Source organism: Cherax quadricarinatus, chromosome 65 (assembly GCF_038502225.1).
Source record: "Cherax quadricarinatus isolate ZL_2023a chromosome 65, ASM3850222v1, whole genome shotgun sequence".
NCBI classification, from domain to species: domain Eukaryota; kingdom Metazoa; phylum Arthropoda; class Malacostraca; order Decapoda; family Parastacidae; genus Cherax; species Cherax quadricarinatus.
Genome location: NC_091356.1, coordinates 24203221 through 24227872, shown reverse-complemented (window position 1 = coordinate 24227872; position 24652 = coordinate 24203221). Strand labels below are relative to the sequence as shown.

Sequence of the window (24652 nt, the reverse complement as noted above, 5' to 3'; positions counted from 1 at the left end):
TTATTTTTAGTTAAATCATGTGTTAGATTCTGTAGTTATACTATGACCTCTAGAATAAATAAATTTTTGACCTAGAGAAATAAAACTCATCATTAGAAGCCTTGTGCTCCATATTTTATTAAACATGCTGGTCATCTCCCACCAGTGCATATACATATGTATATATATATATGCAATAAGATCACAGTGAACAGGTGATTTCAAAATATGCAAAACAACCACTCTGAAAGAATAGAGAAATTCCAAGCGCTTTCGTGACTACTCACATTATCAAGGAACTATATATACATATGTATTTGCACTGGTGGGAGATGGCCAGTGTGTTAAAAAAAAATGTAAATTATTACCCAAGTTACTGTTTCAAAAAATTTGTTTTCCTGTGACCTCAAAAAGATATAGGTCATAATTCATGACCTACACCTCTGACTGAGCATAGGACAATCCTAAATGGAGATTGTAGGGTGTTTGGTACTGGACTGTAGGGTGCTTGGTACTGGACTGTAGGGTGCTTGGTACTGGACTGTAGGGTGCTTGGTACTGGACTGTAGGGTGCTTGGTACTGGACTGTAGGGTGCTTGGTACTGGACTGTAGGGTGCTTGGTACTGGACTGTAGGGTGTTTGGTACTGGACTGTAGGGTGCTTGGTACTGGACTGTAGGGTGCTTGGTACTGGACTGTAGGGTGCTTGGTCCTGGGTAGGGTGCTTGGTACTGGACTGTAGGGTGTTTGGTACTGGACTGTAGGGTGTTTGGTACTGGACTGTAGGGTGCTTGGTACTGGACTGTAGGGTGCTTGGTACTGGACTGTAGGGTGCTTGGTACTGGACTGTAGGGTGCTTGGTACTGGACTGTAGGGTGCTTGGTACTGGACTGTAGGGTGCTTGGTACTGGACTGTAGGGTGCTTGGTACTGGACTGTAGGGTGCTTGGTACTGGACTGTAGGGTGCTTGGTACTGGACTGTAGGGTGCTTGGTACTGGACTGTAGGGTGCTTGGTACTGGTTGTCGGGTCCTGGAACTCCCATATAAGATGAACAGTATTATTTTTTCTTTCACATGAACTCTAATTCTCATGTTGGTTTAGACATACTTTATTTGAAACATTTTTTTTGACAAACTGAAAAGCTGTAAAGTCTTTTTTTGTGAATACTCAAGTGCTACTCTAGATTTGGTTTTCATGAAAAGCTTAGTGAACACTCTACATATAACATTCCTCTCATGTATGAACTCTCATGTGTTTTTTAAGACTAACATCTGACCTAAAGTCTCTTAGACACTCTGGACAGTTGTATGGTTTCTCTCCTGTGTGAATTCTGAAGTGTTTCTGAAGCTGTATTTTTTGTATAAATCTTCTGAAACATACTGAACACTCAAACGGTTTCTCTCCAGTATGGATTTTGTAATGTTGTTTAAGATGAGAGTTTCTTGAAAAAGATTTTAAACACACTGAGCACTGATGTGTTTTCTCTCCTGAGTGAACTTTCCTATGTCTTATTAGACTGGTATTACTTGCAAAGCCTTTTTGACACAGTGAGCAGTTATACGGTTTATCTCCTAAATGAACTTTCAAGTGCTGTTCTAAAGTTTCTGGAGAAATTCTTTTTAAACATACTAAACATTTCTGCGATTTCTCCACTTTTACCCCCGGATGACTTTTCATGTGGTATTTTAGATGTGAATTCTGTGTAAAACCTTTCAGACACACTGAACACTCGTATGGTCTTTCTCCTGTATGAATTCTCATGTGTCGCATTACAACTGCTTTATCTGTAAAGTGTTTTAGACAAACTGAACACTGATATGGCTTTTCTCCTGTATGAACTCTCATGTGTCGTTTTATGTATCCTTTAGTTAAAAAGGCTTTTGAACACACTGAACAGTTATTTGGGTTCCCTTCTGAATGACCTTTCATGTGTTGTTCCAAAATTTCTTTTTCTGGGAACTCTTTAAGGCACACTGAACACTTGAAAGTTTTCTCTGCTGGATGAGTTGCCACGTGTTGCATGACCATTTTCTCATCAGTAAACTCTTTTTGACACACTGAACACTGGTATATTACATCTTCTGTATGAACTGTCACATGTTTTTCTTTATCTTTAAAATCTACACAATCTGAACTCTCATGAGGATTAATTTCTCCATGAACTTTCATGTGATGCATGAGAATTTTTTCATCTGTGAATTCTTTAAGACACACTGAACACTGATATAATATATCTTCAGTATGAAATATTGTGTTTTCCTCTGTTCCAGAAAAATTCCCCACATACATACTCTCTCCAGAGTTTTCTTCTCTGTGAAATTTCATGTGCTGCTTGATGATATCTTTATCAGCAAAATCTTTTTGACACACTGAACACTGATATAATATATTTGCTACAGTAATTGCCACGTGTTCACCAGGAATGGTTGTATCTTGTAGGTCTTGCACACTTAATAAACAATCATCGTGTTTCTCTTCTCCATGAACTTCTGTGTGTTGCAAGAGAATTTTTTCATCTGCGAATTCTTCAAGACACACGAAACACTGATATAATATATCTTCAGTATGAACTCCTGTGTTTTCCTCTATTCCAGAAAAATAATTTCCAACACTCGTTGGATTCACTTCAGATTTTTCTTCTCTGTGAAATTTCATGTGTTGCTTGATAATATCTTTATCAGCAAAATATTTTTGACACTCTGAACACTTATATAATATATCTACTACTGGAACTGTCCCATGTTCATTTAGAATGGTCTTATCTTGTAAGTCTTCTCCATGAACTTCAGTGTGTTCACTGTTTTCATCTGATACGTTTTGTACAGACATTGAAAACTGGCATGACCTCTCATCTGCATAAGCTGCAACATCTTCTTTTTTGCATTTAAAATCCCCTACACTCACAGAATTATCCTCAAGCTTTCCTTCTTTATGAACTTTCATGTGCTGTATAACATCTCTTTTATCTGTAAACCCATTGTGACACACTGTACACTGATATATCATATTTTCTGCGCAAACTGTTTTTTTTTCTTTACCCATAAAATCTCCATCCAATACTGAACTCTCCTCACTCTTCTGATCAGAAGGAACTGTGACATCTTCCACTTTAACTGCAAGAGTTCCTCTGCAAACTGAACTCTCCTCAGCTTTCTCTTCTTTATGAACTGTAGTGTGTTGTTCTAAAGATGATTTATCTTTAAATTCTACTAGACATACTGAACACTCATATGATTTAACTTTATGAACTTTCATGTGCTGTTTTAAACTGGATTTATTTAAAAAGTCTTTTAGACATTCCGAACATTGATGTGGTTTATCTGTTTTATGAGTTAACATGTGTTTTATTAGATTTGTACCATCTAACAAGTCTATTAGACAAACTGAACATTGAAGTGGTTTTTCTCCTATATGACTTTTCTTATGTCTTATTAAATTTGCTTTACTGAAGAATCCTTTTACACACAGTGAACATTTATATCGTTTTCTTTGTGTATGAACTTTTAGGTGTAGTTTTACATCAGCCAACTGTGAAACTCTCTTTGAACGTAATGAACCCTGATATTTCTTTCTTTCGTGAATTCTCATGTGTTGTATTAAACTTGTTCTATCTAACAAGTCCTTTAGACATACTGAACACTGGTATGGCTTTTCTCCTGTATGGCATCTACCATGCTGTTTTAGACTTGATAAATAAAAGAATCTTTTTGTGCACCCTGAACATTTGTATGGTTTTTCTTCTTTATGAATTTTTGAATGCTGGTCTAGATGTATTTTCTGTGAAAATTTTTTTGAACACGCTGAACATTCATATGGTTTCTCTCCTGTATGAATCCTCCTGTGTCGTATTAGACTCGATGGATCTGAGAAGTCTTTTAGGCACAGTGAACACTTGTATGGTTTCTCTCCTGTATGAATTCTCATGTGTCGTACTAGACTTGCTTTCTCAGAACAGTTTTTAAGACACACTGAACACTGAAATGGCTTTTCTCCTGTATGAATTCTCTCATGCTTTGTTAGCCTTGCCTTATTTAGAAAGCGTTTTGGACATGCTGAACAACGAAATGGTCTCTCTCCTGTGTGGATTCTCAGGTGCTGATCAAGAAGTGATTTTTGTGAGAAATCTTTGGAACACACTGAACACTGATATTTCTCATCAGAATGAATTACCATGTGTCGTCCAAGAACTGCTTTATCTGAAAAACTTCTCTGACACACTGAGCACTGAAAAGGTTTTTCTCCTGTATGAGTTCTTGTGTGTCTTGTTAGCTTTGTTTTACTTAAAAAACCTTTTGAACACACTGCACAGTTATATGGTTTTCCTCCATTATGAACCACTAAGTGTCGATCCAAATGCGATTTTTCTGAAAACGATTTTGAACATACCGAACACTGATGAAATTTCCCTTCTGAATGAGCTCTAAGGTGCTTTTTAAAACAAGATTTTTTAATAAATTTATTGTTACACAATAAACACTGGTGTGGCTTTTCACCTGTATGAATCCCCATATGTTGTTTCAGAACTTGTTTGGTTGAAAGGTCTTTTAAACACACAATACACTGAAAGGGATTTTCTCCAGGGTGATTTCTTAAATGCCGTATTAGACTTCCCTGCTTTAAAAACACCTTTTGACATTTTGAACAAGTATATGGTTTAGTTCCTGTATGGTTTTCCCAGTGCTTTTGTAAATCAGACTTTTCTGAAAACTGTTTTGAACACAATAAACACTGGTGTGATTTAGAAGAGTTCTTTTCTACATGAACTCCTGAGTGCTCCTTCTCATGTGATTTTTCTGTCAAGTCTTTTTGACATACTGAACATTGATGTGGCTTCCCTTCTGTATGAACTCTTATCTGTCTTATTACAGAGGATTTTTGCTTAGATGTTGTTAAATATTCTGGAGCATCAAGTGGGCTCTCACTGGACTCATTTCTTACACAATGCATTGTAGATGATTTTTGTGATGCTACTTTCTTCAACACTTAAATGTTTTCATGTTAAGATATCTTGAGTAGGGTAATAGATACAATTATAACGAAAATAGTTTTGAAGAATAAAAACACAAATGCATTTTCTCTTTGAGTTTTTATGTATAAACTCTAAACTGTCAATTTTCTGACACACACACAACACTTTTTATAAACTCTTGAAATATGCATATGTATTCTTTTTACTGTCAAAATATTCACGTATAGTTAACAACACATGTTGAAAAATTTACACCATGCATGCACAAATTGCTTGTATCATTACATTAAAAGTATGAGAATTTATAATTAAGTTTCTGTTTAGAAGGTTATTTGAATTGTGATACATTCGCAGTTCCACCACAACTAATATCATGTGACGGTGAATGTTCCCTTTAGTTTACCTTGCCATAGATGTGATAAAAAGTGGAAAGAGATTATTACATTTAACATGGATATACATAATGCCATGCAAATTGTGATTATACTTCACAAAGGCCTCAGGATTGATTACTTACTATTTACTCATTCAGTTATATAATTACTTTAAATAAGGTCAACTTGTTGACAGGACACCAAATGTGTTTTGTCTTTTCACTGTGTTGAGATTTATAGCATTAATGGCAAGACACAGTATGAAGGATCTGTACATTAGTTTCAAAGTACAGCTTCATAAAGTCAGGTCATAGCACAGGACAATGATGGAAAAAGATAATAATATTAGCAGGAAATATTATTAACAAGAATATTTGATCTAAATGATAACTTATACTTGTGAAGAAATAATATGAAGTAAAGAATTAATCCAGATGTAACATTAAGGTTTCATTCAGAATCCCTGTTAAATTTTTGGAAACCAAGTACGTACATACATAGTATATAATACTATATTCAAGTAGATTATTTATTTTTATTATTATTATTAGCACACTGGCCAATTCCCACTAAGGCAGGGTGGCCCGAAAAAGAAAAACTTTCACCATCATTCACTCCATCACTGTCTTGCCAGAAGGGTGCTTTACACTACAGTTTTTAAACTGCAACATTAACACCCCTCCTTCAGAGTGTAGATTATTTACACACGCAATTTAAAACACTATTAAGAAAAATCAAAGTTAAATATTTAACATTTGGAATATTAATACACACAGTTCATTATAAGTTAATATTTCAGTATTAAAAATGCTAAAATTTTAACATATAATACTAATTTCAATTATATAAACTTTAGTTCACTATATGTAGGTAATGGATGTGCAGCAGTTCAGATGGGCACAGTATTACAGTAATATGTTACAGACTGCACTATAACAGTTCCATTAGTGAAGTTACATTCACAGGATGCAGAGTATGTGTATTTAGCAACCAAGACAGCAAGTCTGCATGACTGAGCCAGGATGCTGAGTATATATGTAGTAACCAGGGTGCTGAGGTGACCTTGAAGATAGTATGTAATGACAGTGTGGCAAGTTTTATAATACTAACTGCTGACACTGTTATTCTGCAGTATTACTGTCACATACATGAGCTTAATGGCACTGGGTCTTGGCACTGCTGAAGTGATTCTTCTGGTGAAAGGACGATCTGCAGAAAGACAAAAAGAAAAAAAAACATGTTAACAAAAGCTTGACTTTAATAAAACAAGTTAGTTAATGTTAAAACTTTGCAGCAGGTAGTCCAGGCTAGTATCTTCAATACAAGGATGGCGCATCTTACATTAACCCTTTGAGGGTTTTGGTCGTACTAGTACGTCTTACGCGTAGGGGCTTTTGACGTACTAGTACTCATAAATTCTAGCGGCCTCAAATCTAGTGGGAGAAAGCTGGTAGGCCTTCATATGAAAGAATGGGTCTATGTGGTCAGTGTGCACAGTCTAAAAAAAATCCTGCAGCACACAGTGCATAATGAGAAAAAAAAAACTTTGACCATTTTTTTTTAATAAATCAGCGACTTTGCAGTGTATTTTCGTATGGTATTTATTGTTGTATTCTAGTTTTCTTGGTCTCATTTTATAGAATGGAAGACATATTACAGAAATTGAGATGATTTTGACTGGTTTTACAATGAAAGGTGCCTTGAAATTGAGCTCAAAGTAGCAGAAATGTTCGATTTTTACCAAACTTCAAAAGTAAACAAATCGTGCCAAGCGTGCAATACACGTCAACTGGTGAGTCTAATATTCTTTCACAAGTGCACCAATAATATTTATACGATTTTTTACACTAATGCAGTAGTCTGCATAACAGTAAATCTTATATTTTTTGTGAAAATAAAAATTCAAAGTGGAAAGCAAAAGAATATAAGAGGGGCCTTGAGACGTGACTAATGACTAGAGGAAATGTCATTTTAGTGTCAGGAATGTCTTTCTTGTTTATTCTCGACCCTATTCGGAAATTGGCATCTTTTGAAATTTGTGTGAAATTGGCAAAATTGCTAAATTCTGACCACTGTACTGGATAGTTGAATTTCATAAATGGGTGGTTTCTTGCACCCATTCGATAGAAAAAATGGAGTTCTAGCGAAATATTCATGTTTTTTGTCGACTAGTACAGTGAAATTGGCCGAAAATGGGGCTCAAAGTGGGCAAAAACGCTGATGCGCAAACATCGCCGAGACCGCTAACTTTGCAAGAGCATAATTCCGTAAGTTTTCTATCAAATTTCAAACTTTTGGTGTCTTTATGATCGGGAAAAGATTCTCTATCTTTTCATAAGAGAAAATAATTTTTTTTTTTAAATTTGGCCGACCCTGAGAACGAGTTTCGGAGAGGGCCTGTCGACCCTCAAAGGGTTAACTAATTGAAATTTCTCATAGCCAAATATTATGACTGGAGGTAGTAGGTTGGTAGACAGCAACCACCCAGGGAGGTACTACTGTCCTGCCAAGTGAGTGTAAAATGGAAACCTGTAATTGTTTCACATGATGGTAGGATTGCTGGTGTCTTTTTCTGTTTCATAAACATGCAAGATTTCAGGCACGTCTTGCTACTTCTACTTACACTTAGGTCACACTATACATGCATGTACAGGTTGGCCATCACAAATCTGGTAATCAGTAATCCAGCACTAATTTTGGCTAACATAATTTCAAATTTCCGGGGTTGCCACACCAACCTGCCACTACTGTTTGGTGACGCTACTTGCTGCAATTTCCAATTTCTTTTTCTCCATTTATTGTTATAACCTGCTGAATTTTAGCCCTAGCCATGGTCCAACGAATAAAAGAAATGCTATTCATTGTGTAAAGCACATACACCGTACAATGTCCATAAAAGACAAGATGGCTTTGCAGCCACTGTCGGTAGCCATGAGCTCAGCTCTCTCGGATAAGCTGTGACCTGTAAATTTGGGCCTACATATGAGAGAATAGGTCTGTGTGGTAAGTATGCACTATATAAAAAAAAATCCTGCAGCCCACAGTGCATAATGAGAAAAAAAAAAAGCGATTGTGCTTTTGGTGCAAAACAGCAACTTTGCAGTGTATTTTTGTAGGGTTTGTATGGTTGTATTCTCGTTTTTTGGTCTCACTTGATAGAATGGAAGATATATTACAGAAATAGATAAATTTTTCATTGGTTTCACGCCAGAAAGTATCTCAAAATTGAGCTCTAAGTAGCAGAAATGTTCGATTTTTGCCGATGTTCATGAGTAAACAAATGACATCACCAACCAGTACGAGTCCAACTGGCCAGTCTAATGCACAGTCATGTATAGGTTGACACTATTTATACAATTTTTACAATGCAGTAGTCTGCATAACAGTAAATCTTCTATTTTTTTATGTAAATAAAAATTCAAAATGGAAAGGATGTGTGATATAAGACTGACCTGGAGCCATGACTAATGAACAGAGTAAATGTTATTTAAGTGTTAGGAATGTCTGCATTGTTTATTCTAGACTCTATTTTGAAATTGGCATCTCTTGAAATTTATGTGAAATTCGCCAAATTACCAACTTTTGACCACTTTATTGGGTAGTTGAAATAGGTAAATGGGCAGTTTCTTGTATTCAATCGACAGAATAGAAGGAATACTAGCAAAATTGCTGAGTCTGGTAGACTGGAACAATGGAATGTGCCAAAAATCGGGTGTAAAGAGGGTGAAATCGCTGAGGCATAAATATCGCCATTGGATTAATCCGGCAAAATCACTAATCCTGCACCCTACAGGTCCCGATGATGCCTGATTAGTGATGGTCAACCTGTACAAGCATACAGTGGAACCCCAGGTTTCGCACTTAATCCGTTCCAGGCCGGTCGGTCTAAATCCGAAACGCACGAAAACCGAAGTAATATTACTCATAAGCAATACTGTAAATACAATTAATTTGTTCCAGACGCCTAAAAATATTAACAAAAAATAAATTAAGTTAGTACAGTAAGGCCCCGCTTTACGGCGTTTCGCCTTACGGCGTTCCGCTAATACGGCGATGTCAAATTATGACCAAAATTTGCTATACGGCAAGTGGTCTTTTAAATACGGCGCTCCCCCACCTGGTTTGTTTACATTTTCCGTGACCACATCTATTATGTCAGGAAACTTTCCAAAATTTCAAGTGTTTTAAAGTTACTGCATATTTTATATGTACTCTGATAATTATACTTATGTGTACCTGTACCTAAATATACTTACACACTGTGCTGGTGTGCAGGTACACATTAAAATCGCTAAGTCTCTCTCTACTCATGACGCCAATACTACGTAATAATAATCACTCTTGGGCACACTGTCTTATTTTACATCAATATAGGCATTTTCATTAATCCATCTATGATATTTTCCTCAAAATTATATATGAAATCCATTACATAGCATATAAACATGATACATACACTCAGAATAAAAATTGATGTAAATATGAGATTTGTTTACCAAGCAGCTGTGTAGGTAGTGTCGGAAGAATTATGTTTTCTCTAGTCAAACACTGGGGGGTAACTGTAGAAAAATATTCTTTTCGTATGCCTTTACTCTACGTATAGCAATTCACGATCCTTGTGGGTTTAGTGCTTTTTATAATAAATAATAATAATAATAATAATAATTATTAATAATAATAATATTAACCCTTTGACTGTCGCGGCCGTATATATACGTCTTACGAGGTACCGCGTTTGACGTATATATACTCATAAATTCTAGCGGCTTCAAATCAAGCAGGAGAAAGCTGGTAGGCCCACATGTGAGAGAATGGGTCTGTGTGGTCAGTGTGCATCATATAAATAAAATCCTGGAGCACGCAGTGCATAATGAGAAAAAAAAAACTCCGACCATTTTTTTTAATTAAAATGCCGACTTTGTGGTCTATTTTCGTATAGTATTTATGGTTGTATTCTTGTTTTCTTGGTCTCATTTGATAGAATGGAAAACATATTATAGAAATAGAGGTGATTTTTATTGATTTTACTATAAAAAGAACCTAGAAATGGAACTCAAAGTAGGGGAAATGTTTGATTTTTGCCAATGTTCAAAAGTAAACAAATGATGCCATTGTCCAATAAATGTTCAACTAGCTATTCTAATATGCAGTCATGAATGGGTTGATGTTATTTATACAATTATTACAGTATTGCAGTAGTCTGCATAATAGTAAGTCTTCTATTTTTTGTTTGAATAAAACTTCAAAAGAGAAAGCAAGAGTAATATCAGAGGGGCCTGGAGACATGACTGATGAGCAAAGAAAATGTTATTTTAGAGCCAGGAATGTCTGCATTGTTCATTCTGGACCTTATTTTGAAATTGTCATATTTTTTAGTTTTCGTGAAATTGGCCAAATTGCAAATTTCTGACCACATTATTAGGTAGTTGAAGTTGATAAATGGGCAGTTTCTTGTACTCAATCGATAGAAAAAATGGAGTTCTAAAGAAATAGCTATGAGTTTGGGCGACTGAAACAATGGAATTAGCCGAAAATAGGGCTCAAAGTGGGCGAAATCGCCGATTTGCAAACAGCGCGGAGGTCACTAACTTTGCGAGAGCATAATTCCGTCAGTTTTCCATCAAATTTCGTTTTTTTTGGTGTCATTACAATCGGGAAAAGATTCTCTATCATTTCATAAGAAAAAATAACTTTTTTTTTTAAATTTTGCGACACCAGGAGACACCTCAGGATTGGGGGTTGCGACAGTCAAAGGGTTAATAATAATAATAATAATAATAATAATAATAATAATAATAATAATAATAATAAATAATAATAATAATAATTAATAATAATAATAATAATAATAATATTATTATTAATATTAATATTAATACTAATATTATTATTATTATTATTCACTCTAAAAATGGTGTGTTGCCGTTTGTTTATTCTGAACTAACTTGTACAACTTGTACACAATGTAAGAGTATTTGTATTGTGAGGTAATTATTATTAAAATAAAAAAATATTGAGGTAAATGTTTTACAAACTTACAAATGGACGTGAATGAACTAAAAGTAGACACATATTAATACGCATTCATTTCGCCTGACCAAGTGATCGTCCACTACCTGTTCAGTTTGTATTCTTACATTGTCTCAATTCTGTATCTCGTTCTCTCTCTCGTTTACTCTTTCCTTAACTAGTTGGCTCTCATTGACGATGGCGTCTAAGGTTAGCTGTGATAAAGAGAGTAGTCGTAAGCCTCTTGCTTTAAGTGCCAAGTTAGAGGATGATGGTGTGCCATTCTGATTTTATTCAATAAACACCCTGCCACTCACCTCTCACACATTAATATTAATATTTTAAGGTAAGTAATAAGTGTACTCTGTGTGTATCTTACCTTTTATTGTGTTTTTAATGCCTATTTCTATTGCTAACTTAATATAAGTTAGTGTAAACTTGTTGTCTGGCATTTATTGCATATTTTATATGCTCTGATAATAATACTTGTGGAGCCGGGTGGAGGGACAACATTACGTTTTCTCTGCTCAGCCATCAGAGAAAACGTGTATGAATCTGCGTTTGGCCCAGCCACTCCCCCACTCCGCTTTTGTTTACAATTTTCAGCATGAATTATTCATTACTTCTACCTTCGTTTATGATGGCATCTAAAGGTAGTTGTTAGAAATTATTAAATTCAGTGAACAAGGCATGTCGATGTTAATAATATGGCTCTGGGCCACAGTGTAGGTAGCCGGTAGGTGTAGCCCAGGCTACACCTACCGGCTACCTACACTGACTTTATACAAATAAATACTACTCACCTCTCTTCCTATATTAAGACTACACATATTTTAAGGTAAATAATGAGTGTACTGTATGTGCATTTTACCTCTCTGGGATGTTTTAAATATCGTATATTAAGTATGAGACGGGGAGCCAGTGCTACCTACACCTGGGCTACCTGCACCTGACTTCCTACAAATAAGTACTACTCATCTCTCTCCCTACATTAAGATTACAAATACTTTAAGATAAGTAATGAATTTACTGTGACTGTATTTTACTTTGTGTGTTTTTAATGCCTAGTTCTATTACTAACTTAATATAATTTAGTGTAAACTTGTTGTCTGGCATTTATATGCATTTATAAATGGAAAAAAATGGAGTTCTGCCTTCCGGCGATGTCTGCTTTCCGGCGACAGCCTGGAACCTAACCCGCCGTATAAGTGGGGCCCTACTGTAATAGAACTAGGCATTAAAAAACACAATAAAAACTAAAATACATACACAGTACATTCATTACTTACCTTAAAATATTTGTAGTCTTCATGTAGGGCAAGAGGTGAGTAGTACGTATTTATTTGTAGGAAGTCAGTGTAGGTAGCCAGTAGGTGTAGCCCAGGCTACCTATGTGCAGCCCAGAGTCATATTACTATCAACATACCATGTACACTGAGTTTAATCGTTTCTAACAACTACCTTTAGATGCCATCATAAACAAAGGGAGAAGTAATGAATAATTCGTGCCAAGAATTGTAAAGAAAAGCGTTATGTATTAGCCCTTTCAGGGTCCCCAGGCCCTCTCCCAGACTTGTTCTCAGGGTCGCCCAAATTTAAAAAAAAAATTATTTTTTTCTTATGAAAAGATAGAGAATCTTTTCCCAATCATAATGACACCAAAAGTATGAAATTTGATGGAAAACGTACAGAATTATGGTCTCGCGAAGTTAGAGGTCTCGACGATGTTTACGCATCGGCGATTTTGCCCTATTTTCGGCCAATTCCTGTGTACAGTGGACCCCCGCATACCGATTTTAATCCATGCAAGAGGGCTCATTGGTATGCGAAATAATCGGTATGCGAATGAATTTTCCCCATAAGAAATAATGAAAATCAAATTAATCCGTGCAAGACACCCAAAAGTATGAAAAAAAATTTTTTACCACATGAAATATACATTTTCCTACACACAAAGAGAAGGATACATGCACAATAGTAGAGTAGTACATGCACAGTATATATTGTTCATGTACTAGTCTACTAAATGAAGAATAAATGACACTTACCTTTATTGAAGATGCAGCAATGACTGATGAGACACTGTGTCCTGGGAGTGCCTTTTCCTCCTGAGTACTGTAGGTCCTGTTTGGCATTTTCTTCCAGAACAGGCCTTATCACACTGTGTATGTCACTACGATTCTTAAATCTCTCAAACCAACCTTTGCTGGCTTTAAATTCACCAATATGAGCACTAGTTCCAGGCATTTTTCCCTGTTCACCTGGGTGTTAGTCGACTGGTGTGGGTTGCATCCTGGGAAACAAGATTAAGGACCCCAATGGAAATAAGTTAGACAGTCTTCGATGACACTGACTTTTTTGGGTTATCCTGGGTGGAAAATCCTCTGGGGTTAATTGTTTCTTGGTATATTCTCAATAAGCCACACCAACAACAGTGCTACAGCAGCAGCAGATGATGCTACAGCAGCAGCAGCAGCTGACAGTGCTACAGCAGCAGCAGACGATGCTACAGCAGCAGCAGACGATGCTACAGCAGCAGCAGCAGCTGACAGTGCAGCAGCAGCAGCAGCAGCTGACAGTGCAGCAGCAGCAGCAGCTGACAGTGCAGCAGCAGCAGCAGCTGACAGTGCAGCAGCAGCAGCAGCTGTACCACCAATAGTAGCGATGGTTGATTGGGGTTCATTATACAACCTGGCCAGCTCGGAGACACGCACTCCACTTTCATACTTATCAATGATCTTTTTCTTCATCTCTATAGTAATTCTCACCCTTATTGCTGTAGGTTGGCACTAGAAGCTTTCTTGGGGCCCATGGTCACTTATTTTCCAGATAAAATCACCAAAAACACTGTAATAATACGAAATGTTATGAGTGTATGCTTGGATGCTACCGCGGAGGCTGGCTGGTAAACAATGCCACCGGCTGAACATGTGAGGCTGGCTAAGGCGCACATTGGACGCATCTCGGACGAACAGCGGTGAGCGGGTTTTTGAGCGGTATGCGAGGCAAAATTTTTGCGATTAAAGTGAGCGGTATGCGGAATAAACGGTATGGGATGCCAACGGTATGCGGGGGTCCACTGTACTAGTCGACAAAAATCATAACTATTTCGCTAGAACTCCATTTTTTTCTATCGAATGAATACAAGAAACCACCCATTTACCGATTTCAACTTTCCAATAAAGTGGTCAAAATTTAGCAATTTTGCCAATTTCACACAAATTTCAAAAGATGCCAATTTCCAAATAGGGTCCAGAATAAACAAGAGAGACATTCCTGGCACTAAAATAACATTTCCTCTGTTCATTAGTCACGTCCCCATGCCCCTCTTACATTCTTTTGCTTTCCACTTTGAATTTTTATTCTCACAAAAAATAGAAGATTTACTGTTATGCAGACTACTGCATTAGTGTAGAAATGGTATAAATAATATCAGCGCACTTGTGAAAGAATATTAGACTCACCAGTTGACGTGTATTGGACGCTTAGCATGATTTGTTTACTTTTGAACTTTAGTAAAAATCGAACATTTCTCCTACTTTGAGCTCAATTTCAAGGTACTTTTCATTGTAAATCCAGTCAAAATCATCTCAATTTCTGTAATATGTCTTCCATTCTATAAAATGAGACCAGGAAAACTAGAATACAACAATAAATACCATACGAAAATACAGTGCAAAGTCTCTGTTTTAATCTGTTTTTTTTTTCTCATTACGCACTGTGTGCTTCAGGATTTTTTTTATACTGCGCACAATGACCACATAGACCCATTCTTTCATATGTAGGCCTACCAGCTTTCTCTCACTAGATTTGAGGGCGCTAGAATTTAGGCGTACTAGTACGTCAAAATCCCTGGTGCGTAAGCCATACTAGTACGTCCTAAACCCTGAAAGGGTTAAGGGCGCTGGATCAGAGAAAACAATGTTTTCCCTCCACTGACTACCAGCCCTCCACAGCATATAAACATTGCATGTTTACACAGCATATAAACATTGCATGTTTATATGCTATGTAATGTGTTTCTTATATAATTTTGAAGAAAATACCATAGATGGATTAATGAAAATGTCTATATACATTAATGTATGGAAGAAGGCGAGGAGGGAGTGAGAGAGGAGAGCTTATTGTTAGGAAGGGGGAATCCTCCTCCATAAGGACTTCAGGTATCAAAGCCCTATCCTGGGTTATTTCCCTTCTTTATCTTTTACTGGCATTGGTTCCCTGTCACATAAAAATCTGTCCAGAGAGCTCTGTTTCTGGTGTCACTTTAAGATTTGCCTAAAATGGAACAAGGTACTGTCACTGAACATGTTGCAGATACGGCTTGTATCAGCTTGGTCCTGGGTGAGTGGAAGCATCTGATACGTATGATTTCCAGGTGGAGGTACGAAATCTGGACCAAAATTTCGCCCAAAAATTTTCTAAATTCGAATTGTATGATATTTGGACTGTATGAAAACCGGAGTTCCACTGTGTATATATACATCCCCTCTGGATTTTCTTCTATTTTCTTATTAGTCCTTGTTCTAGTTTATTTCCTCTTATCTCCACTGGGAAGGGGAACAGAATTCTTTCTCCGTAAACCATGTGTGTCGTAAGAGGCGACTATAATGCCGGAAGCAAGAGGCTAGCAACCCCTTCTCCTGTTCCCCTTAATATAATGAATTTATTAAATGGAACACCTATCACAAAACTCACAGAGGGAAAATTCTTAGGAATCCACCTTGATAATAGCCTCAAATTTCAGACACATGTACAACAAATTTCCAAGAAAGTCTCCAAGACCGTAGGCATATTATCGAAGATATGGTACTATGTTCCACAATCAGCTCTCCTTGCCCTGTATCACTCATTTATTTACCCCTATCTCACCAATGGAATCTGTGCATGGGCACAACAACAATAAATAATCTCACACCATTAATTACCCAGAAAAAGGCTCCAGTCAGAATGAAAACAAATTCCCACTCCAGACAGCACACTCCACCAATATTCAGAAGTCTAAACTTACTCACCATACAAAACATCCATACTTATTACTTTGCCTACTACATACAGAGAACACTAAACTCAGATATACACCCTCCCCTCAAACTTCTCCTTACCAACCTTAACAGAACACATGACCATAACACTAGACACAGATCACTCTTTGATGTTTCCCGTGTCCATCTCACACTATGTAAAAACTCAATGCACATAAAAGGCATAAAAATTTGGAATTCATTACCAGTGAATACCAAAGAAACACTGTCTGTATATCAATTCAAGACTCTTCTTAAAAACCACCTACTCACCCAAAACAAATACACAGTACAGGTCCTCCATCACAAATCCGGCATCATTGGGACCTGTAGTGTGCCAGATTACCGAGTTTGCCGGATTACAGAGTGGTTAGGTTAGAATACACTTAATAAAATTAACCAACTTGACTTACACAGTTCACTGAACATCGGCAAAAATCGAACATTTCCGCTACTTTGAGCTCAATTTCAAGGTACTTTTCCTCATGAAAGCAATCAAAATCATGTCTATTTCTGTAATATATCTTTCATTCTATCAAATGAGTCCAAAAAAATGAGAATACAACCATAAAAACCATACGAAAATATACTGCAAAGAGGCGGCTAATGGCCAAGAAGTTAACTCCCTTATTTATTTTTTTTTTTTTATTATTATCACACCGGCCGATTCCCACCAAGGCAGGGTGGCCCGAAAAAGAAAAACTTTCACCATCATTCACTCCATCACTGTCTTGCCAGAAGGGTGCTTTACACTACAGTTTTTAAACTGCAACATTAACACCCCTCCTTCAGAGTGCAGGCACTGTACTTCCCATCTCCAGGACTCAAGTCCGGCCTGCCGGTTTCCCTGAATCCCTTCATAAATGTTACTTTGCTCACACTCCAACAGCACGTCAAGTATTAAAAACCATTTGTCTCCATTCACTCCTATCAAACACGCTCACGCATGCCTGCTGGAAGTCCAAGCCCCTCGCACACAAAACCTCCTTTACCCCCTCCCTCCAACCCTTCCTAGGCCGACCCCTACCCCGCCTTCCTTCCACTACAGACTGATACACTCTTGAAGTCATTCTGTTTCGCTCCATTCTCTCTACATGTCCGAACCACCTCAACAACCCTTCCTCAGCCCTCTGGACAACAGTTTTGGTAATCCCGCACCTCCTCCTAACTTCCAAACTACGAATTCTCTGCATTATATTCACACCACACATTGCCCTCAGACATGACATCTCCACTGCCTCCAGCCTTCTCCTCGCTGCAACATTCATCACCCACGCTTCACACCCATATAAGAGCGTTGGTAAAACTATACTCTCATACATTCCCCTCTTTGCCTCCAAGGACAAAGTTCTTTGTCTCCACAGACTCCTAAGTGCACCACTCACTCTTTTTCCCTCATCAATTCTATGATTCACCTCATCTTTCATAGACCCATCCGCTGACACGTCCACTCCCAAATATCTGAATACGTTCACCTCCTCCATACTCTCTCCCTCCAATCTGATATTCAATCTTTCATCACCTAATCTTTTTGTTATCCTCATAACCTTACTCTTTCCTGTATTCACCTTTAATTTTCTTCTTTTGCACACCCTACCAAATTCATCCACCAATCTCTGCAACTTCTCTTCAGAATCTCCCAAGAGCACAGTGTCATCAGCAAAGAGCAGCTGTGACAACTCCCACTTTGTGTGTGATTCTTTATCTTTTAACTCCACGCCTCTTGCCAAGACCCTCGCATTTACTTCTCTTACAACCCCATCTATAAATATATTAAACAACCACGGTGACATCACACATCCTTGTCTAAGGCCTACTTTTACTGGGAAAAAATTTCCCTCTTTCCTACATACTCTAACTTGAGCCTCACTATCCTCGTAAAAACTCTTCACTGCTTTCAGTAACCTACCTCCTACACCATACACTTGCAACATCTGCCACATTGCCCCCCTATCCACCCTGTCATACGCCTTTTCCAAATCCATAAATGCCACAAAGACCTCTTTAGCCTTATCTAAATACTGTTCACTTATATGTTTCACTGTAAACACCTGGTCCACACACCCCCTACCTTTCCTAAAGCCTCCTTGTTCATCTGCTATCCTATTCTCCGTCTTACTCTTAATTCTTTCAATTATAACTCTACCATACACTTTACCAGGTACACTCAACAGACTTATCCCCCTATAATTTTTGCACTCTCTTTTATCCCCCTTGCCTTTATACAAAGGAACTATGCATGCTCTCTGCCAATCCCTAGGTACCTTACCCTCTTCCATACATTTATTAAATAATTGCACCAACCACTCCAAAACTATATCCCCACCTGCTTTTAACATTTCTATCTTTATCCCATCAATCCCGGCTGCCTTACCCCCTTTCATTTTACCTACTGCCTCACGAACTTCCCCCACACTCACAACTGGCTCTTCCTCACTCCTACAAGATGTTATTCCTCCTTTCCCTATACACGAAATCACAGCTTCCCTATCTTCATCAACATTTAACAATTCCTCAAAATATTCCTTCCATCTTCCCAATACCTCTAACTCTCCATTTAATAACTCTCCTCTCCTATTTTTAACAGACAAATCCATTTGTTCTCTAGGCTTTCTTAACTTGTTAATCTCACTCCAAAACTTTTTCTTATTTTCAACAAAATTTGTTGATAACATCTCACCCACTCTCTCATTTGCTCTCTTTTTACATTGCTTCACCACTCTCTTAACTTCTCTCTTTTTCTCCATATACTCTTCCCTCCTTGCATCACTTCTACTTTGTAAAAACTTCTCATATGCTAACTTTTTCTCCCTTACTACTCTCTTTACATCATCATTCCACCAATCGCTCCTCTTCCCTCCTGCACCCACTTTCCTGTAACCACAAACTTCTGCTGAACACTCTAACACTACATTTTTAAACCTACCCCATACCTCTTCGACCCCATTGCCTATGCTCTCATTAGCCCATCTATCCTCCAATAGCTGTTTATATCTTACCCTAACTGCCTCCTCTTTTAGTTTATAAACCTTTACCTCTCTCTTCCCTGATGCTTCTATTCTCCTTGTATCCCATCTACCTTTTACTCTCAGTGTAGCTACAACTAGAAAGTGATCTGATATATCTGTGGCCCCTCTATAAACATGTACATCCTGAAGTCTACTCAACAGTCTTTTATCTACCAATACATAATCCAACAAACTACTGTCATTTCGCCCTACATCATATCGTGTATACTTATTTATCCTCTTTTTCTTAAAATATGTATTACCTATAACTAAACCCCTTTCTATACAAAGTTCAATCAAAGGGCTCCCATTATCATTTACACCTGGCACCCCAAACTTACCTACCACACCCTCTCTAAAAGTTTCTCCTACTTTAGCATTCAAGTCCCCTACCACAATTACTCTCTCACTTGGTTCAAAGGCTCCTATACATTCACTTAACATCTCCCAAAATCTCTCTCTCTCCTCTGCATTCCTCTCTTCTCCAGGTGCATACACGCTTATTATGACCCACTTCTCGCATCCAACCTTTACTTTAATCCACATAATCCACATAATTTGTTGTACGTTAAGAAGCATCTTTCCATCATACATTGCCCAAGTTTCAATGAGATAGCCCAACAAACAACCGAGAAAAAAAAAATTACCAAAAATCATATATGGCAAGCCCAAGCCAGGTATTGGAAATAAGTCACTTTGTCTGACTTTTCTGGGTTATCCTAGGTTCTCTATACATACACTGCTATGTATGATAATCTATGTAAATGTATTTGTGTATACCTGAATAAACTAACTTATTTACTTACTTCTAGTCTGTCGACTGAGTACAAGAAACTTATTTCAACTACCCAATAAAGTGGTCAGAAATTGGCAATTTGGCCAATTTCACACAAATTTCAACAGATGCCAATTTCAAAATAGGATCCAGAATAAACAATGCAGACATTCCTGGCACTAAAATAACATTTTCTCTGTTCATTAGTCATGGCTCCAGGCCCCTCTTATATTACTCTTGCTTTTCATTTAGAATTTTTATTCACAAAAAAAAAAAAAAAAATAGAAGATTTACTGTTATGCAGACTGCTGCATTATTGTAATAATTGTATAAATAATGTCAAGCCATTTTTGACTCCGTACTGGAATTTAGACTGACAGGCGGACAGGTATTGGACGGTGACATCATTTGTTTACTCTTGAGCTTCGCTAAAAGTAGAACATTTTCGCTACTGTAAGCGCAATTTCAAGGTACTTTTCGTCATGAAAGCAATCAAAATCATATCTATTTCTGTAATGTATCTTTCATTCTATCAAATGAGACCGAAAAAATGAGAATATAACCATAACAACCATATAAAAATATACCGCTAGGCGGCCGCTAATGGCTGAGAAGTGAACTCCGCTATTTATGGTCTGATTTCTTTCATTTTTGGTGTACATGAAGAAGTATCTTTCCATCGTACATTGCCCAACTTTGAATAAGATAACCCAACAAACAACTGAGAAAATAATATAATAATAATAATAATAATAATAATAATAATAATAATAATAATAATAATAATAATAATATCTTTATTTACTACACGTACATGTACAAGGTATACAGGCCTAGCTGACATCAGTGACATACTACTATATAGAAAGCCGCTTGTTATGCAAAGTATTTCAAGAAAATTAGGTCAGTGTCCCAGGATAACACCTACACCAGTCGGCTAACACCCAGGTACCCATTTACTGATGGGTAAACATAGACAACAGGTGTAAAGAAACATGCCTAATGTTTCTGCCCTGGCTGGGAATCGAATATTTGCCAAAAATCATATATGGCTAACCCAAGCCAGGTACTAAAAATAAGCCACGTTGACTTTTTTTTGGTTATCCTAGGTTCTCTACACATATGCTGCTATATGCGATAATCTATAGAGAGACAATAACTTTTTTGTTTCAGGTTTATGGTGCAGTACGAGTGTATAGCACAGTTACCCATGTGCTACACTCCGTTTTCTCTAATATAAGCCCCCGAGACAGGGATAGGAGAATAGTATTTGTATACCATATCCTCTTCATACCTCCGTAGAACCGCTCGGTGTTATGCCAAATATTATTCATTCAGGAGTATTTAACATGTTTTATGTTATTTATGAGACTGAGTTCATGGCAACCGACACTAGCTTCAAAGCCACCTTATCTTTAATGGATAATGTACTGTGTAGGTGCTTTACATAATGAGAAGCATTTCTTTTATTCATTGGAACCATGGCTAGGGCTAAAAGCAAGCAGGTTAAAACAATAAATGGAGAAAAAGAAACTGGAATGACTTATGCAGCAAGTAGCGCCACCAAACAGTACCAGCAGGTTGGTGTGGCGACCCTGGAAATTTGAAATTATGCTAGCCAAAATTAGTGCCGAATAACTGAAGGAACCGAATAACTGATTGCCGGATTTGTGATGGCGGACCTGTACTTAATTTACCTTTACCTACGTAGTTAACAAATCATTTTCTACTGCTTCAAAATATCATTACTCACTGTGTTACTCCCCTAGTCTTAGGACCCCATAAATAAATGCTCAAAAACTAATAAATTCTCATATCTAATCTAATGCAAATATTGAATAACTTATATTTCATAAATGTACATATAACCCAGTTGTATAATTAGAGAAACTTTATCAAACTATGTTTTTATAGCATTACCTAATAGAATAATCCATTCTCTTGAATGCACTGTAACTCATCTAATGACCATATGAACTGTTACTGCACTACAGGTCATTGATTTGATTTGATTAGATCTGATTAATAAATTATTCACTGTAATGTTACATAATTGTAAAGCTATAATGCTTCAAAATTGAAATGCTCAAATTCATTGTTTAAAATACTCAATTGTACTTGACATTGTAAATTGTTTATTGTAACTATAATACCTTATAGCTTAGATAATCTTAAGTTAATTTTAGGCCTGCCCATAATGCTCTACATACAAGGGGCTTTTGACATGTACACCCAACTATTATAATACCTTGTACAACTATGTATCATGTCCTAATAAACTATTATTATTCTATATTACTAAATTTAAAAAGATAAACTTTTGTTTTTCTTTTTGGGTCACCCTGCCTCAGTGGGATGTGGCCAGTGCATTGAAAGAAGAAAAGAAATTACTGTGTTATGATTAGAAGTAATTATAAAATATGACCTGTGATCTGTTTTGAGGATTATTCCACCCTTGCAGCCCAGCCTCAGGTCAGATTTTACTGATTTCCAAACTAGAAGACTAGACAATATTTACTCTTGAAAATGTGCTCACTTATTGGTACTCACCTATTTGTGGTTGCAGGGGTCGATTCATGGCTCCTGGCCCTGCCTCTTCATTAATTAGTAATTTCTTCTTCTACATCATCTCTAGTGTCCCACTTATTAACCACCCTAAAAGTAAACAAAGCCACTTCATAACATCCTTATAATTCATGTATGTAAGTAGTGTATGGTAGAGTTATTATTGAAAGAATTAAGAGTAAGAAAGAGAATAGGATAGCAGATGAACAAGGAGGCTTTAGGAAAGGTAGGGGGTGTGTGGACCAGGTTGTTTACAGTGAAACATATAAGTGAACAGTATTTAGATAAGGCTAAAGAGGTCTTTGTGGCATTTATGGATTTGGAAAGGCGTATGACAGGGTGGATAGGGGGGCAATGTGGCAGATGTTGCAGGTGTATGGTGTAGGAGGTAGGTTACTGAAAGCAGTGAAGAGTTTTTACGAGGATAGTGAGGCTCAAGTTAGAGTATGTAGGAAAGAGGGAAATTATTTCCCAGTAAAAGTAGGCCTTAGACAAGGATGTGTGATGTCACCGTGGTTGTTTAATATATTTATAGATGGGGTTGTAAGAGAAGTAAATGCGAGGGTCTTGGCAAGAGGCGTGGAGTTAAAAGATAAAGAATCACACACAAAGTGGGAGTTGTCACAGCTGCTCTTTGCTGATGACACTGTGCTCTTGGGAGATTCTGAAGAGAAGTTACAGAGATTGGTGGATGAATTTGGTAGGGTGTGCAAAAGAAGAAAATTAAAGGTGAATACAGGAAAGAGTAAGGTTATGAGGATAACAAAAAGATTAGGTGATGAAAGATTGAATATCAGATTGGAGGGAGAGAGTATGGAGGAGGTGAATGTATTCAGATATTTGGGAGTGGACGTGTCAACGGATGGGTCTATGAAAGATGAGGTGAATCATAGAATTGATGAGGGGAAAAGAGTGAGTGGTGCACTTAGGAGTCTGTGGAGACAAAGAACTTTGTCCTTGGAGGCAAAGAGGGGAATGTATGAGAGTATAGTTTTACCAACGCTCTTATATGGGTGTGAAGCATGGGTGATGAATGTTGCAGCGAGGAGAAGGCTGGAGGCAGTGGAGATGTCATGTCTGAGAGCAATGTGTGGTGTGAATATAATGCAGAGAATTCGTAGTTTGGAAGTTAGGAGGAGGTGCGGGATTACCAAAACTGTTGTCCAGAGGGCTGAGGAAGGGTTGTTGAGGTGGTTCGGACATGTGGAGAGAATGGAGCGAAACAGAATAACTTCAAGAGTGTATCAGTCTGTAGTGGAAGGAAGGCGGGGTAGGGGTCGGCCTAGGAAAGGTTGGAGGGAGGGGGTAAAGGAGGTTTTGTGTGCGAGGGGCTTGGACTTCCAGCAGGCATGCGTGAGCGTGTTTGATAGGAGTGAATGGAGACAAATGGTTTTTAATACTTGACGTGCTGTTGGAGTGTGAGCAAAGTAACATTTATGAAGGGGTTCAGGGAAACCGGCAGGCCGGACTTGAGTCCTGGAGATGGGAAGTACAGTGCCTGCACTCTGAAGGAGGGGTGTTAATGTTGCAGTTTAAAAACTGCAGTGTAAAGCACCCTTCTGGCAAGACAGTGATGGAGTGAATGATGGTGAAAGTTTTTCTTTTTCGGACCACCCTGCCTTGGTGGGAATCGGCCAGTGTGATGATAAAAAAAAAAAAAAAAAAAAAAAGTAGCTATCACCTATGATGCATGCATTCCTCTCCATATCAATCATGCCCGTACTTTCTATTCAAACCTACAAGTATTTTACACAAATAACCTGCTCACTGGAAACAAACTTCGGATACCATTTCAGTCCAAGTTGGACAGAAACACCATCGTAAGTTTCAGCCTCCCACATGCAGATTTGTGTATTGTTCAGGTCAAAGTACAATACTGTGCTTTTTTTTTATTCTTTAAGCATATATGGTATGATCAAATATTACCTGCTCCTCCTTCCTGAAAGA

At 37.5% G+C, this 24652-nt stretch overlaps 1 protein-coding gene across 2 annotated transcripts in view; it reads right to left on the bottom strand.

Moving 5' to 3' along the window:
- Window positions 1-710: 710 nt before the first annotated feature.
- Window positions 711-24652, bottom strand: part of LOC128700470 (zinc finger protein 850) — a 31479-nt gene continuing 7537 nt past the window's right edge. The window contains exons 2-3 of one of the 2 annotated variants that reach the window (XM_070098979.1): window positions 22691-22795; window positions 711-6533 (exon numbers count right to left, since the gene is read on the bottom strand). In XM_070098979.1, the coding sequence (XP_069955080.1) occupies window positions 1215-4928 (3714 nt within the window). In that variant the 5' untranslated portion in view covers window positions 4929-6533; window positions 22691-22795 and the 3' untranslated portion in view covers window positions 711-1214. The remainder of the gene's footprint in view (window positions 6534-22690; window positions 22796-24652) is intronic. The other variant, XM_070098981.1, reaches the window with a different exon arrangement.